At 45.4% G+C, this 16,610-nt stretch overlaps 1 protein-coding gene across 2 annotated transcripts in view; it reads left to right on the top strand.

Moving 5' to 3' along the window:
- Nucleotides 1-38: 38 nt before the first annotated feature.
- Nucleotides 39-16,610, top strand: part of Dnajc7 (DnaJ heat shock protein family (Hsp40) member C7) — a 43,494-nt gene continuing 26,922 nt past the window's right edge. Inside the window, exon 1 of one of the 2 annotated variants that reach the window (XM_006992889.4) lies at nucleotides 39-379. In XM_006992889.4, coding sequence (XP_006992951.1) covers nucleotides 303-379 — 77 coding nt within the window. In that variant the 5' untranslated portion in view covers nucleotides 39-302. Of the gene's footprint in view, nucleotides 380-6,882; nucleotides 7,117-16,610 lie in introns of those variants that run through there. The other variant, XM_042282807.2, reaches the window with a different exon arrangement.

Genomic DNA, 16,610 nt, shown 5'->3' with positions numbered 1-16,610 from the left:
ACTGAGGCAAGCCGAGGCCTAGAGGGGCAACAACATCCTTCGGTACCCTCCTCCTCCTCCTCTCCGCGGGTAACGTGGCGCCCCCTACGCACAGGAGCCGTCCCTGGGCCCCCGCCCCCGGGCGGAGACCACCGTGGACCTCCCGGGATGGGAGGCCGCTCTGGCCCCAAGCGGAGCCTCTCGTTGGTAGACGGGCTCGAGGTAGTCCCTCTGGGCGCGGCGCCGCGGCGCGGCTCGATGCTCCGACCGGAAGTGCTCTTCACCGCCTGCCTCCCACCCGGCTCTCTGGTCCCGGCGGTAAGATGGCGGCTACCGCGGAGTGCGATGTGGTAATGGCGGGGACGGAGCCTGAACTGCTGGAGGACGAAGACGCAAAGAGGTAACCGGGGGGTAGGATCATGGAGGAGGCCGGCTTGGAGTTCGTGGCTCGGGGCAGGCCGACTCGGCAGCGAGGCGGCCCCTCAAATGTAGAGACTTTGCAGACAGCCCTCCCCCTCCCCGCCCCCAGTCTGAGCTGGAGTCGGCAGGGACCCTCTGGAGGGGCGTTCTTGGGGGTCCGTTTCCCCCTTCTGCCTCCGCCTCGGCGGGGGGGAGCCGCGGCATGGCCTAGTTCTGCAGCCTCGAGGAAGGTCGTCCTCATTGTAGAGGCCGGGGTGCAATCTCAGAGGTCGGCTGCAGGGTGGGGGAGGCGTCGCGGCGTCGATGACGACTTCCTTAACATAGCCCCAACCTCCGCCTGCTCTGGTTAACTTGTGTGCATTGTTGTCTGTCCTCGCTGTGTGTCTCCAAAGCCCTCGTTCGCCTCTTCACCTCCTGTCCCTCAGTAATTACACTCGATGGTCATTAGTATGGCTCCGAGGAGATTGTATGCCTCCAGTTATTGACCTGGTCGCGTCCCCCCCCCCCCCCGATTACTGTAGAAATTAAAAATGGATAGACGGAAGGACGAATGAGGAACTCGTCTCTTAACCGTGCTGGTCAGACGCTTCTTCACCCTTCCTCCCAGGACCATTACTAAGCTCAAGGAGGACAGCTGTTTAGATGCAGTTGGCACCGCTGGGCAGCTGCAGTAGCGCGCGATTGCCAGTCGGGACTAGCCTAGGGAGCTGCTGAGTGCGTGGTTTTCGAGAACACTGTGAATTCTGGCCCCAGCGAAGGACAGGTTTTTGAAGGGGGTTGGCACACAGATAGGAGCAGGCGTACTTGTGCTGATACCAGAGGTGAACCGGTTTCTTTATCAGTTGCAGATTAATTCCATCCTTTTGTTCAGGGTGGACGTCAGTGCCCTCAGTCTTCCGACCATGGGCTTCGTATGTTCATACTAAGCCTGTGGGGTACGTTTCCAGTCGGAATAATTTGAGATGAGGAGAGAATTAGATCAGGAGATCTACAGACCAGGATACTGAGGTTTTTACTGTCCAAGTTAGGAGTACAAGAGGGTACTTGGGGAGCTACCATGAATACGGTAGTTACCGAGTGTGTGGGTAGTTCCTTGGAAGCTGAGAGGCTTGACATAACGTGGTAGATCCCTGAGATAGCAGTCTAGGCTAGCCTCCTCCGTTTCGAGTTTCCACATCATTGCAGTATTTGGAGGTAAGTATCATCAGCTCATACAGATCTTAAGGAATTGCAGAATGAGAGGGGAAGCCCTTTGCTAACACAAACAGAGCTTAAAGTATTTTCTTTTACTTGTATTTAGGAAGAATTTGGTGCTTCTTCCTGATATAAATAGGGACTTTGGCCATACGTCATTTAAGGACGAGATCCTACTCAGTGTAAATCTGTAGGGAGTGTCCCTTGTTTGGACTTTAGACAGCATCTGTGTAGACCAGCCAGCCTTGAACTCACAGAGATCCATCTGCCTGCCTCTGCCACCCAAGTGCTGTGATTGGAGGTGTGCACCGTCATGCCTGGCTAGATTTTACTTCTGTTTTCCCTGTCTAAAGCAAATCCTCTCCTTAAAGTGAAACAAAACAGCTTTCGAGGGTGTTTGTCATGAAGAGGAAGTAAATGAATATCGTGAGATATATCGGGAAACTAGAAGGCTGACTGTGGTGGCACACATCTGTAGTCCCGAACTTGGGAGATGGAGGCAGGAAGAATGAGAATTCATCATTCTGGGTTTTATAATAAGAGTCTGCCTCAAGACACAAAGCTGGGCAGTGGTATCCCACGGCTTTTATCCCAGCACTCAGGAGGCAGATCTCTGATTTCAAGGCCAGCTTGGTCTATAGTGAGTTCCAGGACAGCCAGGGCTACACAGAGAAACCCTGTCTCAAACTCTCCCTCCCCCCCCCCCCAAAAAAAAAAAAAGAAAAGAAACAAGCCAGACATGGTGGTGTGTAGCATGAATCTTAAAGAGTCTTATTAATAAAATCAAACCTGAGCCAGGTATTGGGGTGAATGCTGAATATCAGAGAAGCAGAACAAGCCACAGCTACCTCACCTTGCCAGTTCCTCAGCTGGTTCTGTTTCCTCAGACTGAAAGCCTCTGAGTCCTCATGCAGAATAATGAATCTCAGCTGAACTGCTGCTCAAAAGCCTGAAAGCTTAACCAGCCAAATGCTTCTAGTTTCTGGTCTTCATGCCTTATATACCTTTCTGCTATCTGCCATCACTCCCTGGGATTAAAGGCTCACTTCTTGGGATTAAAGGTGTGTGTCACGATGTCTGGCTGTTTCCAATGTGGCCTTGAACTCACAGAGATCCAGAGGGATTTCTGCCTCTGAATGCTAGGATTAAAGGCATGTGCTACCACTGCCTGTCCTCTAGGTTTAATATTGTGGCTGTCCTGTTCTCCGACCCCAGATAAGTTTATTAGTGTGCACAATATTTTGGGGAATACAATACCACCACAGTGGCGCTCACTATAATCCAGCATTTGGGAGGCAGAGGCAAGCAGACTGTTGTAGGATCAAAGGCAGCCTGGTCTACACAGTTATAGGCTAGCCAGGGCTATATGTTAAGATTCTTTGTGTTTTGGGGGCGGGAGGATGTACAAAATGGTAAAATAGCCGGTAAGATGGTGTACACCTTAAATCCCAGCACTTGGGAGGCAGAGGCAGGCGGATCTCTGTGAGTTCGAGGCCAGCCTAGTCTACAGAGCAAGTTCCAGGACAGACTCCAAAGCTACACAGGGAAACCCTGTCTCAAAAACCAAAAAAAAAAAAAAAAAAGGAAAAGAGAAAAAGGTAAAATAATGTTGTTATAATGCAACAACATCATATAAACCATGGTGTTTGTGATTAACTGCCTTTTTTGTGGAACTTAATATGTCATTGATTATAAAACAGTTATCAACCATTGTAGCAGGCTTTCTTTTGGGCCACCAACCAGCTCCTAAATCGTGACATGGAGACTTATTAGTGATGAATACTCGGCTTTATCTTATGCTTGACCTGCTAGCTCTTATAACTTAATTTAACCCGTTTCTCTTCATCTGCGTTTTGCCTCAGGGCTTTTTTACCTTTCATTCTGTATATCCTACTTTTCCTGCTTCTTCTGTTTCTGGCTAGCTGGCCCCAGGAGTCTCCCTCTCTTTCTCCCTCTCCCTCCTCTTCTCATTCTCTCTCGAGCATAGATTTCTCCTCCTCCTTATTCTCTCCGCCCCCCAGCCCCCTCTTCTGCCTAGCTATTGGCCATTCATCTTTTTATTAGACCAATCAGGTGCCTTAGGCAGGCAAGGTGAGACAGCAACACATTTTTACATAATTAAAGTAATATTCCACAACATACCACCAAGTCAACTAATTGTAAATAAAGGTGAAAAGTGTTTTCTTTTTTGTTTTTTTCTGAGACAGGGTTTCTCTGTGTCCTGGAACTCGCTCTGTAGACCAGGCTGGCCTCAAACTTAGAGATTGGCCTGCCTCTGCCTCCCAAGTGCTGGGATTAAAGGCGTGCACCTTGGGGTGTTTTTGTGAGGCCCAGCAGGAATTCTTCCTTCCTTGCATCTGGACTCGAAATGGATCCTGGTGCTGCTGAATTGTCACAGTCCCACAGAGGGGCAAGATGAGAGGAACTTCAGGATCTCATGATGGCAACATTTTATGTGACTACTCTTATTTCTTTAGCTTTAATGTGTGGAGAGAGGAGGAGACCCTAGGTGTTTGAACCTGTTCGTTTGTCACAAGTCTACCCACAGCAGCTAAGAAACTAAAGTAAAAGGTGTCTTGAAAAGGTGTAGAGCAATTTAGGAATGAGAGGCCTCCACCCACATGTGCATATATGTGCATTCACACATGAGCACACCATGCATACACACTCTTTTTTTTGTTGTTTTTTCGAGACAGGGTTTCTCTGTGTAGTTTTGGTGTCTGTCCTGGATCTTGTTCTGTAGACCAGGCTAGTCTTGAACTCACAGAGATCCACCTGGCTCTGCCTCTCGAGTGCTGGAATTAAAGGCGTGCGCCACCACCAACTGGCTTTTTGTTTTGTTTTGTTTTGTTTTTTTAGATTTATTTATTATGTATACAGTGTTCTGCCTGCCTGTATGTCTGCAGGCCAGAAGAGGGCACCAGATCTCATTACAGATAGTTGTGAGCCACCATGTGGTTGCTGGGAATTGAACTCAGAACCTCAAGAAGAGCAGCCAGTGCTCTTACCCGCTGAGCCATCTCTCCAGTCCCCCAACCGGCTTGCTTGTTTGTTTGTTTGGTTTTGGTTTTGGTTTTGGTTTTTCGGCATACACATTCTTAAGTCCCACTGAGAGTACATTTGTCCATTATTTCACTGTTTGTTCCTCTTAGTTCATTGTTGAATATGGAAGCCATGTCTACATCATTCCAGGTAGCCTAAGCTGGATGTTAGCACACTCCAAAATAGAATTTTGTGTGTGAAAACTGCCTCTTTGTGTGTGTGTGTGTGTGTGTGTGTGTGTGTGTGTGTGTGAACTTTGGAGGCCAGAAAACAAATTGTGGAAATTGATTCTCCACCATTTGGGTTCCAGGGATTGGATTCAGGTTGTCAGGCTCTTTGTCTGCCACTTTATAGATAAAGGGTTAAAGTTGAGACCTTTCAACAGTTCGACTAACTTAAGGCCTTTGATGTTCCTGGGAAGTTGCCGGGCACTTGTCCTAATATGCAGTGCCTGTTGTGAGTTAAAGGTGTCTGAATCCAGGAGCTGCTTGGTCTCTGTAGAGAGCCTTTATTATTGATGGATTTCAAGCAGTTCATTAAGTAGGAAGCATGTCTTTATTTCATTTTGTATCTGGTGTGACTGGACATAGAGATGCATAAGCATCAGGGAACCACAGATTGGGAACTAGGACATCCTTGCTTGCTTCCCTGAGCCGATATTTCTTTCCTTTAGATTTAATTATTTTATATGTATGAGTGTTTTCCCTACACGTATGTATGTGTCCATGAAGGCCAGATGAGAGCATTGGATCCCTGGAACTATAGTTACAGACAATTGTGAGCCACCATTTGGATAATAGGAATTGGACCTAGGTCCTCTGAAAGACCAATAAGTTCTCTAAAGCACGGAGGCATCTCTCCAGCCTCAGATATTTACATATGTTTGTATTTTATTTCATATTTATAGGTGTTTCGCCTGTATATGTCTGTGTGCCTGGTATGTGTAGTGCCTGCAGAGATCAGAAGAGGGCTTGAATCTCCTGGAACTGAAGTTACAGATGGGTGTGAACCACCATTTGAGTACTAGGAATTGAACTTGGGTTCTTTGGAATAGGAGTCTGCTCTTAACCACTGGCCATCTCTTGAGCTAATATTTCTGTATCTGTTCTCCTATGTACACAAGAACCAACCTACCTTCCTTCCTTCCTTCCTTCCTTCCTTCTTTCCTTCTTTCCTTCCTTCCTTCCTTCCTTCCTTCCTTCCTTCCTTCCTTCCTTCCTTCCTTCCTTCATTTCCATTTACTCTGAGTGTGTGTGTGTGCATGCGTGTGCATGCGTGCGCGTGCTTGCTTGCACATGCACCAGAAGACAATCTGGGAGTCAGTTTTCTCCTTCTACCATATGGGTTCCAGGGATCAAACTCAAATTGTCAGGGTTGGGGGCAAGCTGCTTTACCTGCTGAGCTATCTTTTCAGAAAAGTCAGCCTCCCTCCCTCCCTCCCTCCTTCCCTCCTTCCCTCCTTCCCTCCTATCTTCACAAGGCCTCTCGTTATGTAGCCTTGGCTGGCTTGAAACTTGCTCTATAGACCGGTCTGGCTTCCAGCTCACAGAGATCTGCCTGCCTCTGCCTCTGCTGGCATTGGAAGGGCCATTCCTATTAGATTCTTGTTATCTGGGATCTTAGTTCCTTTGGGAATTAGGAATTTGTGTTTTATTTCTCTGTCCACATTGCTGAGTCCATATCCTAGGCTTTGCAATAGTTACTTGTTTATTACAGCTTTTTAAACTTAATGGCCTTGCTTAACCAGAGTTGATGGGAACCCATGCCCTCAACCTACTTGACATTATGAATTTGTCTACCTTCTCAGAGTTCTAGGGCAAGCAGCTAGACATTTCAGTAAGTCTGAAAGCTGAATGGTAGTTTATCTTCAACTTTAAGTCAAATTAATGAGAAACATTTTGGTATGCTTTAAGTGTGGCTCAGAGGTAAAGATATGGCAGATGGAAGAAATGAGTTATGGCTAAGGAAGGGGATAAACTTAGGAATACAGAATCCTGAATATAGCAAATTAGGTGAACCCTGATAATAACACATAGAAATTTGTTAAATAGTCATTAGTGGAACAGAGGATATTGGAAGTCTCTTTTCCTTAATGTAGTTCAGACTCATATTAAGCAATGTTGAGTAAACAGTACTTTTAGGGAAATTAAATACTGGGCCAAGTGAGTGGCAGTTGCTCTGGTGCCTAGTCACTTGCTAACAACAGGAATTCTGATTGGCCTGAAGCCTAACCTTATTGTACATTCCAGCCAATAAGGGGTTAGCTTAGTCATTGAAGCTAGTTTTTAAAAAGACTGAGTACTGGACGCTTGCCTTTGGTCTCTTTCTCAAGGACTTTAGAGAACAGTGATCAGAAGCTGCCTAGGTGCCTTATCACCTGATACAAAGTCCTGTTGAGAAGCCATTTGTCCCCTTTCACTCATGTTTACTCCTCATTCTCCAGTGTTGAATGATGTGGAAGTTACATAGACGACGGTCCAGGTATTCTTTGAAGCTAAGTTTCATCATTAGGAACAGGGTTCAGAGTGGTTATTCCAGGGGCCACTCTTAGGACTGGCATGACAGTTCCTTTCTTGCCCCAACTAGACAGAAACCATAGTTCTTATTTTACACCATGATGGGCAGACGTGTGTGTGGGTGGGCTTTCAAGAATAGTAGTAAGTGGTGGATGTGGCTTTTCCAGTTTTGTTTTAAGACTTGTTTTATTGATGTGTGACGTGTGAGGAAGCTAGGTTGTCAGATAAGCAGTATTGACCCTCTCTGACTCTGCATTACTTTTGAGAACAGTATGAGGGACAAGCAGGACTCTGCTGTATTTTCTGCCTGAAAGTTCTGCTTGGGTAGTTTGATCTAAGACAGCCACCTGTTAAATTGAGGGCCCAAGAGTGCCACTGGAGAGTCCATACTGCCCCTCTAGTTTTCATACCTACTGTCCATATCCCTCCAAACATCAGGAAGTGCGCTCTCTCTCTCTTTCTCGTGTGTGTGTGTGTGTGTGTGTGTGTGTGTGTGTGTGTGTGTGTGTGTGTTTGTGTACACGTGCATGTGGAGATCAGAAAATAGCTTGTGGCAGTCAGTTTTCTCCTTTCACTCTGTGAGTTTGGCAATGGAACTCAGGATCTCGGGCTCAGCAGCAAATGTCTTTACTCACTGAACCGTCTTGCCAGCCCTGAAAGCAGCCTTTTCTTAATTGTAGTTCCTTAGTTCTAGATTGTTGAGGGATGCCACTGTCTCTATCAGGGTGAAAGATGTTACTGGAGCTGTTAGGGTAAGCCTGGGCCCTGGCAGTGCTAATAGCTGAGCTCAGCCACCACCTTCAGTGGGCCAGTTAAAGACACGAGTCACAGTGGAGAGCCGAGAAGGGAGGTTTATTCAGTGTGGCTTTATTGGGAAGAGGAACAGAAAAAGAAGTTCAGTGACACCTCCCCCTCCCCTGTCTGTCAGGTCATGATCTGAGGTTTAGGTTTAAATGGAGGGCAAGAGGTATGCATAACTAAGCAGTCCTGATTAAGTCATGATCCTTCCCAAAGCTGACCCATCACTGGTTGGATGCTAGTCTCTCCTACAAAGCAGTCTGACTCTGAGAGATAAGTTCCTCTCTGGCTGGCACTAGACCTTAGCCCGTTCCTTCCCACAGCTTAAGATTCCCCAGGGGGTTCCAGTCCATGCAACCATGTGTCACCAAATAGCCTGATAGCCAAAAGGAGGAGCACAAGTATCTCCTTAGACTATCCTCGTTCCTTCAAGGATGTCTGCATTGTCATAGAAAGGAAAACCAAGAGGTGGAGCATGGGTTCAGAGATATGAACATCAGCCTCAGGCTAACACTGAAAGCCAATGACATGTCCTCTCAGAGTGGCTTCAGAGAGGCGTATTACTTAGAAACAGCCTTATAGTCTGGTTTCTTCTTCCCAGGGGTAAGCACAGGATAAGCAAATGCCAGAACACTGACACCTGTTAGTTAGCATGAAGGTCCCAATTGAGGTTTCTGTGACTGTGGTTATGGCTGCAGTGATGGGATTTCTGTCAGGGTTGGGATGGGATTGGTTGGAGCATCACAGCTCTGCTTCCCCAGAGACATAGGCAGCACATGTGTGCCTGGTGTCCTTCCCTACTCCAGCAGTAGAGAGTGCTGCTGACTTGTGCAGACGCTGCCACAGCTCCCTTAGTGCACTTGGCCTCTGGTTCTGCCTCTCTGAGGTTCCCCTTGAATGTCCAGTAAGGACAGGAATTTTCGTCTTCTTTGTTTTCCAGCTTCCCTCTTTTTGGGAGTGGAAGATTATTTTTGAGGCCCCCCCCCCCCACCGAGTTTCTCTGTGTAACAGTCCTAGCTGTCCTGGAACTCAATTAGTAGACCAGGATGGCCTCGAACTCACAGAAATCTGCCTGCCTCTACTTCCCAAGTGCTAGGATCAAAGACTTGTGTCACCACCACCCAGCCTTAAGGTGGATTTTTAAAATTTATTTTATTTTTAGTGCATTGATGTGTTGCCTGCATGTATGTCTGTATGAGGGTGTTGGATGCACTAGAATTGGAGTTACAGACTGCTGTGAGCCACCATGTAGTGCTGGGAATTGAGCCTGGGTTCTCTAGAAGAGCAGCCAGTGCTCCCAACCACTGAGACATCTCTCCAACCCCGAGTTTTTGTATTTTGAGACAGTATTGCACACCCTAGCCCAGGCTAACCTAGAACTCACTATATACTCCAGACTGGCCTTGAACTCGGTAGTAGTCTGTCAGCTTCAGCCTCCTAAGTACTGGAATTCTGGGTATAAGCCACCATGTCTAGCTGAGGGATTTTAATTGTGCTTTAAAGTAAAAATGGGGTTGCTGTTGAATCTATTCCAGCTTCCCCCGCTGACAGTTGCCTGACACCTAAAATTCATCTCAGTGCATCTCTACTGAACCTGGACAGAATCTTTTTATTTAAAATCTAAGGGTTAAATCCCCAGGACTGAGAAGAAAGCACAATACAGAACCTTGGGGTTGGGGTGGGGGAGATAAAAGGAAGGTAGACAGTACTGGGCGAAGGGACTGGGTGGCAGGTGGCTTTGCAATGGCTGGAGCTCACCTTGTCTCTACTGCTTAGCATCCAGCACACAGCACCTTAAAGGCACTCAATAGTTACAAACTTTTTCACAAGTCATATGGCTTTCACTTACTGAAATTTTATTTGTAGGTTAGGATTTATTTTTTAAATATCTTTAAGAAAAATGGAGTGACTGACTTGTTGGCAGGATGGGATAGACATGAGGCTGTTGGGCCCCTTTTACTCTAGTCTCATGAAGGTCAGAGAGAGTACAACATGAAATAGGCCTTGTGACATGCCATTGGGGACAAGAGGTCTGGGGAAGGGGGAGGAGGAAAGAATTTCTACTCTGAGATGGCCAAGATCTCATAAATTCTGGAGGGTGGAGGACATTTCTAAGTCAACAAGCAGCTAGCAAATAAATTTGACTGAGTAGAAGAAATGAGGCGCCAAAGTCTAGAGCAAGGTAGATTGTAGAGATAGTGAACATAATAGAAACACCTGGGGAGCCCTGACGTCCAGGCCTGTGGTGCACACTGGGAGAAGAAAAAGGTTTTCCCGCCAGTAAAATAGTCTCTAAAACCGAAGTCTTTTTTAAGGACACTACTCTAAGAAAACTAGAGCATTTTGTCCTGGTTGTAATTTTAGCAAAACTGGATTATTTTCTACTTAAGAATGTTACCTGAGAATTGAGATTTCCTTTTGTTGGTTTTTGGTCTCATAGATAAAAGAATTTAAAAACAGACTCAGAAAAAAGCTTTAAATTTGAGAGAGAAACCATAGGTCAGGCAGAAAACACAGGGTAGGCAAGATACAAAATAAGTCTCTGAAGCTAGCCGGGGCATGGTGGAGCACACCTGTGAGCTTGAGGCCAGCCTCTTCTACATAGTTACAGGACACACAGCTGTCTCAGAGAAGAAAACAACAATAGCAAAACTCTCTAAAGCTTCCAGGAGGAGGAAAGCAGAGAAGAGCAAGAGAGAAAGTCGTGCCTTTTCCATCAAGGTCCAAAAAAGCCAGAAAGTTTGGCAGTGGGTGATGGCAAGAAGCTGCAAGGCATTGGGTGGAGGGTCTTCGAAAAAAGAAAGACAGTGTCCAAAGTGTGAGGGCCAGCTACTTGACCAGTACGCAAAGAAGAGATAAGAAGGAAGAGCCGGGCGGTGGTGGCGCACGCCTTTAATCCCAGAACTCAGGAGGCAGAGGCAGGCGGATCTCTGTGAGTTCGAGGCCAGCCTGGGCTACCAAGTGAGTTCCAGGAAAGGCGCAAAACTACGCAGAGAAACCCTGTCTCGAAAAACCAAAAAAAAAAAAAAAAAAAAAAAAAAAAAAAAAAAAAAAGAAGGAAGAAAAGGAAAAGTTAGACTTTTAAAGTTAGAACTTAGAAAAGCAGACAGGTCAATAGTGAAAACCCATAGTGCACTGGAGTTTCTGTAGGATAAATGTACTGTTTAAGGGGGTAATTATCCCTCCCACCTTATCGTGTCACAGTGAATCAGCTTTCTTGAGGAGTGGTCTCTTGGCAGTCCCTGTTGGATTAACTCCTAAGGAAAGGGATAGCAGTGTAGTGTAGGAACTTAGAATGTAAGTCTATCTGGGTGGTGATGGTGCGCAGCTTTAATCCCAGCACTCAGGAGGAGAGGCAGGCAGATCTCTGTGAGTTCAGAGGCTATCCTGATCTACAAATGTAGCTCTAGGACAGCCAGAGTTACACAGAGAAACCCTGTCTCGAAACACCAAAAAAAAAAAAAAAAAAAAAAAAAAAAAAAAAAGCCATGTCTTGATAGAACTCAAAAATCCTATTTTGACCTGGGGGAGGAAGTGGTTTTCCTTTAATGGTTTCATCTAAGCTCTGATAACTTCACATTTTCATGTGGTATTTTAATTTTTAAGGAGAGGCAAAGCTGATCATTAGGGGAAAGGCCTTCAATGACCTCTAAGCTTGCTAATGTCCCATTCAGCTACCTAACAAGACTAGAAAATATACCAAGGAATGCAAAAAGCAAGCAAGTTATAAAACCTTGGGACTCCACCTCATTCAAACTACCATATCTCTCTTGATCTAAATTATTGTTAATACTATTGGAAAAGTTCAACTTGATTAAAAAGATGTCCACCTAGTTTGCTTCCTGTTGTGGTAAACACCTAAATACCTAACCAAAAGCAACTTGGGAAAGAAGAGTTTATTTCCTCTTAACTGTCACTGAGGGAAGTCAGAGCAGAAACACAGAGGAATGCTGCTTTTTAGCTTGCTTGGCTCGTTTCCCCCCACCCCTGGAACAGGGTTTCTCTGTGTAGTTTTGGGGCCTCTCCTGGAACTTGCTTTGTAGACCAGGCTGGCCTCGAACTCACAGAGATACACCTGCCTCTGCCTCCTGAGTACTAGGATTTAAGGCGTGCGCCACCACCGCCCGGCTCTGCTTTTTTTTTTTTTTTTTTTTAAATAAAACCAAGACCACCTTCCCAGCAGTGGTACTCTTCACAGACTTGCCTACAGGACCATTTCTCAATTAAGGTTCTCTCTTCCCAGATGACCCTAGCTTGTTTCAAGTTGACAAAAACAAAAACATACATACACAAACTGACCAGTATAATATTCTAACCAAATACTTGAAGTAAAAGCAGTGTTGCTGTTTTTTGTCATACAGAAATCTGATCAGTATTTCTTGGGTTACAAATGTTGCACAGTAGTTTTCATACAATGGCTGAAGTAGTTGGTTTTTTTCCCCCCTTCCTTCCTTTGGGTAGGGGTGGAAATCTTACCCCTTAGGGGCTGGAGAGATGGCTCAGTGGTTGAGAGCACTCAGTGGTTAAAAAGCACTGGTTGGCGAATGGCGGTGGCACATGCCTTTAATCAGGAGCCAGAGGCAGGCAGATCTCTGTGAGTTCGAGGCCAGCCTGGTCTACAAATCCAGGACAGGTCTATGAGATCCAGGACAGGCACCAAAACTACACAGAGAAACCCTGTCTCGATAAACCAAAATTTAAAAAAAGACTCTTACTCCTGGGTGTGTGTAAACATTTTTGTGTGTGTACACACTCTGGCATACTTGTGGAAGTCAGAGGACAACTTTGGAGAGTCGGTTTTCTCTTTCCACCGTGAGGGTCCCAGGGAACAAACGCAGGTTTGGTGGTAAGTATCTTTACCCCCTGACCTAAGGAGATTTTTGAAAACTGCCACCCAGTGAATCTAGCACCTGACCGAGGCTGACTGAAATTTTTGAATGCCTCTGTAATTGCTAAGAAGTTAACTGGTTGGCCTGAGGCAGAAAGCTTTGCTTAAGTGTTTATCTTGGAGGTAGAGAGAAAATGGACGTTTTTATAGGACAGCTAAGTTAGGATACATTGCAGTGTCAACTATGATGTTTTAATGTATTTTTAATTTAGCTGTAAAGGTGCAGAGTTGACTGGTGATCATAACCCCAAGTTGTCTGTTTTGATCACATGATCCTACTAAGACTTGTGTAATGCCAAATGAGTCCTTGGCAGTGCTCATGGTAGTAATTAGTAACAGCAGTGAACGAGCAGCAGATTCAGAGAGGGCATACCTGCAAGCTTGGACACAGATGTTAACATGCGTGGTGTGGAAGAACCGATTTTCAAGGCTGCAGTTTTCTGACTGGTGAAAAAAAAACCAAATGCATTCTAAAACAGCCATGTATACCAAAAGAAGAATGTGTTCTGCTTGTCCACCTTTGTCAGCAAGGGTGCTGATCTGTGGGTAACCTTTGCATGCATGTAAAAAGGACTTTTTCTTTTCTTTTCTTGGTTTTTCAAGACAGGGTTTCTCTGTGTAGCTTTGGAGCCTATCCTGGAACTGTAGACCAGGCTGGCCTCGAACTCACAGAGATCCGCCTGCCTCTGCCTCTGCCTCTGCCTTCCGAGTGCAGGGATTAAAGGTATGCACCACCACACCTGGCTAAAAAAAGACAATCTTAAAAGAATCTGTTTGCAGCCAAACATGGTGGCACAGGTCTCTAATCCCAGAACTGGGGGAGCAGAGTCAGATGGATCTCTCTGAGCTTGGGAGTGGTCTGCATATCAAGTTCAAGGCCAGCTAATGCTACATTGTGAGACCTTATCTCAAAGCGGCGGGTGGGGTGGGGTGGGGTGGGATTGTTTGCTCGTGTGTGTGTGTGTGTGTGTGTGTGTGTGTGTGTGTGTGTGTGTGTGTGTGTGTCAGGGCACTCTTAGGAATTGCTTCTCTCCTTCCACCCTGTGAGTCCCATGGATTGAACTTGGTAGTTAAGCTTGGTGGTAAGCATCTTTACCCAGTGAGCCCTCTTACTGGCCTGTGTTTTATTTTTTAATTGTTCTGTAGCTATTTTTGCAAGAATTGGTTGTTAGTGATTCAAGTCGGAATCATTCCCAGCATCCTTGTTGAGTCAGAGCTGCTGTACTTTAGGTGTTAGGAGTTGACCCAAGGATTGGGTGGGGCAAGCCTGTAATCTTAAACTCTTTGAGTGGCTGAGTTAGGAGGCCAAGGCCTACCTGAGCTACAGTGAGTTCAAGGCCAACCTTGAGCAACTTAGTGAGGTCCTGACTCTGACAAGTATATTTTAGTTCCCAGTAAGAAAGTAAAGCATTTTATGGTCATTGCATAATATGTAAATACATTGAATTACTATGTTATACTTCATTAATATATAGCTATGTCAGGAAAAAAAGTAAAAATTTCAAAGACAGACCAAACAAAACAAAACTATAGGCTGGGCTAGGCGTGCACACGGAGTCCTGAGTTCAGCCCTCAGCACACATGAAGCCGAGTGTAGTGGCACCTCTCTGTAAACCCTCAGTTTAGGAGGCTGAGGTAGGAGGACCAAAAGTTCAGGGTCATTCTTGGCTTTGTACTGAATTGGAGGTCAGCCTGGGCAAAACCAGACAAAGCAAATAAAAACAACAAACCTACAAAGGCTTCTAGAAGTTAGGAGACCAATGCAGTCACTGCGGTACATCACTGCGATACTCCACTGGATCACTGCTGCACATCCCTGTTACACATCACTACCATATATCACTGGATCACTGCTGTACATCACTATGATACATCACTGCATCACTGTGGTACATCACTGTATCACTGTGGTACATCACTTCAGGACATCACTGGTACATCACTGCATCACTGCTGCACATCACTGCTGCTTCCTCAGTTGAAAGACAAGTGGAAGGATCACCACAGCATTGCTCTAGAAGGCCTGTACACGTATTGACTGGAATTGTCTGAGAGGATGAAAAGCACAAAAGATGTATTATAGTTGTTAATAACACCATCAACCAGTTCTGCATATGGATATTTTGCTGTAGTATTTAGGGTTTAGTCTGGACTTAATTTGGAGGTGTTAGTTGTCATTTGTCTTTTTGAGCTAAGATCTCAGTAGATAGCCCTGACTGGCTTGGAACTTCTTCTGTTTAGACCGGGTTAGCCTCACACTCAAGAGATCCGCCTACCTTTGCCTCCTGAGTGTTGCAAAGTTAATTTTGTACCCACAGAAAATAATCTCAACTCGTCCTTTCTCAGCATTGCTGTTCTAGCAGGTACATATTGAAACCTCATTTAGCTATCGAATGAATTACTAACCCTGGCAGTGGTGACAGGTGCCTCCTTCTCTCCTCCTTTGCCAGTCCCACGTCTTTGACACCTCATCCTTCAGCTTGAACAGCTTCAGCTTTTCTCAGACTCTCAAGACAGGACTTGAATGATTCAGCTCTGGAATTTTTCCTGGTACGGTCCTGGTGGATTCCAACGATCCACTTTTTCCTCTGCTGGTCTCAAAGGGTCAGGCCCATTGGTTACGGCTTTTGTGTTTGGGGAGGTCCAAAATGAAGATAGGCTCCACTTTGGACATAGGACCTGGATACAAAAATAAATAAATAAATAAATAAACATTTGGCCTAAAAGCACCAAGTGCCTAAGTCTATTGTCTAGGCACCTGCTAATCAGCTATGTTTCTATGAAACTAAGTCCTTGTCATGAAACTGTGGGAATAGCGAATTCTGGCCTGATGTGCCATGTGAAGTTAAAAACATGGCAACGTGTCACAACACAATTCTTGTTCTTTTTGCTGTGGGCTGAATCTACATTACTTGCTTTGTTTGCTCTAGAATGGAATCTACTCACCATTTACTAAATTGAAATGCATTTCTTGGGGGAGGCAAAGTCCAGTTCACTGGGTCTTACATCTTAAAGAGAAAGGAGCCCCACTCTTTCTCTAACTGGTGGTTTTAGAGATCTCATTTAACTGGATTAATACAGGTTTCAGTCGTGGGGACAGGTTTTTCACGACAGAGCTGTTTTGTGTCTTAGTTTAAAGGGATTTTTATTTATTGTCCTTGCCTTGTTCCCAGTAGTACAGATCAGTTTTAAAGTGCTTGTCAGTATCACAGAAGTGAGCATTAGAAAGCTTGGGTAGTAATACATACAGACTTCAGATTCTGACAAGCATGGTCAGACTTTAGGCAAGTTACTTCCTCTCCAGCAGACCTGAGGTTTTGTTGTTGTTGTTTGGGAGGGGGAGGGGAGATGACAATGAACCTTACTTGGCTAGTTGTACATGGAAAGGACCTGGTCAAAATACCTGTTAGTGATTTCCATTGAAATGGTTTGGGTTTATGTTAGAAGCCAGCAGTACACTCACACTCCATGGGAGAAGTGCTGAGGAAAACCCACCATTCAGTAGCCCTTGTTACTAACAAGCTTGGTGCTGCTGGCTCAGTGGCTGGATGCCTTTGGTTTTCCTTAAGGATCTGGCTATTTATTCTTAGTCACTGCTGATTGAAGAAGCTAGATCTTATTTGCAGATGGGTCAGTATCTACTCCAGAGTTTACTCCATTTCTTCAAAGTGTTTTTTCTCAGCTTCTGGAATCCAGTTTAGGGGAAGCCCTTGCGATCTCTTGGCATGTCTGCTCTTAAAACATAGGCTTTTCCTGGAGTTTTTATAGCACTT

This window comes from Peromyscus maniculatus, chromosome 8 (assembly GCF_049852395.1).
Source record: "Peromyscus maniculatus bairdii isolate BWxNUB_F1_BW_parent chromosome 8, HU_Pman_BW_mat_3.1, whole genome shotgun sequence".
Classification (NCBI taxonomy): domain Eukaryota; kingdom Metazoa; phylum Chordata; class Mammalia; order Rodentia; family Cricetidae; genus Peromyscus; species Peromyscus maniculatus.
Note: the sequence above shows the minus strand (reverse complement) of the source record. Positions and strands in the feature narration are given on the sequence as shown.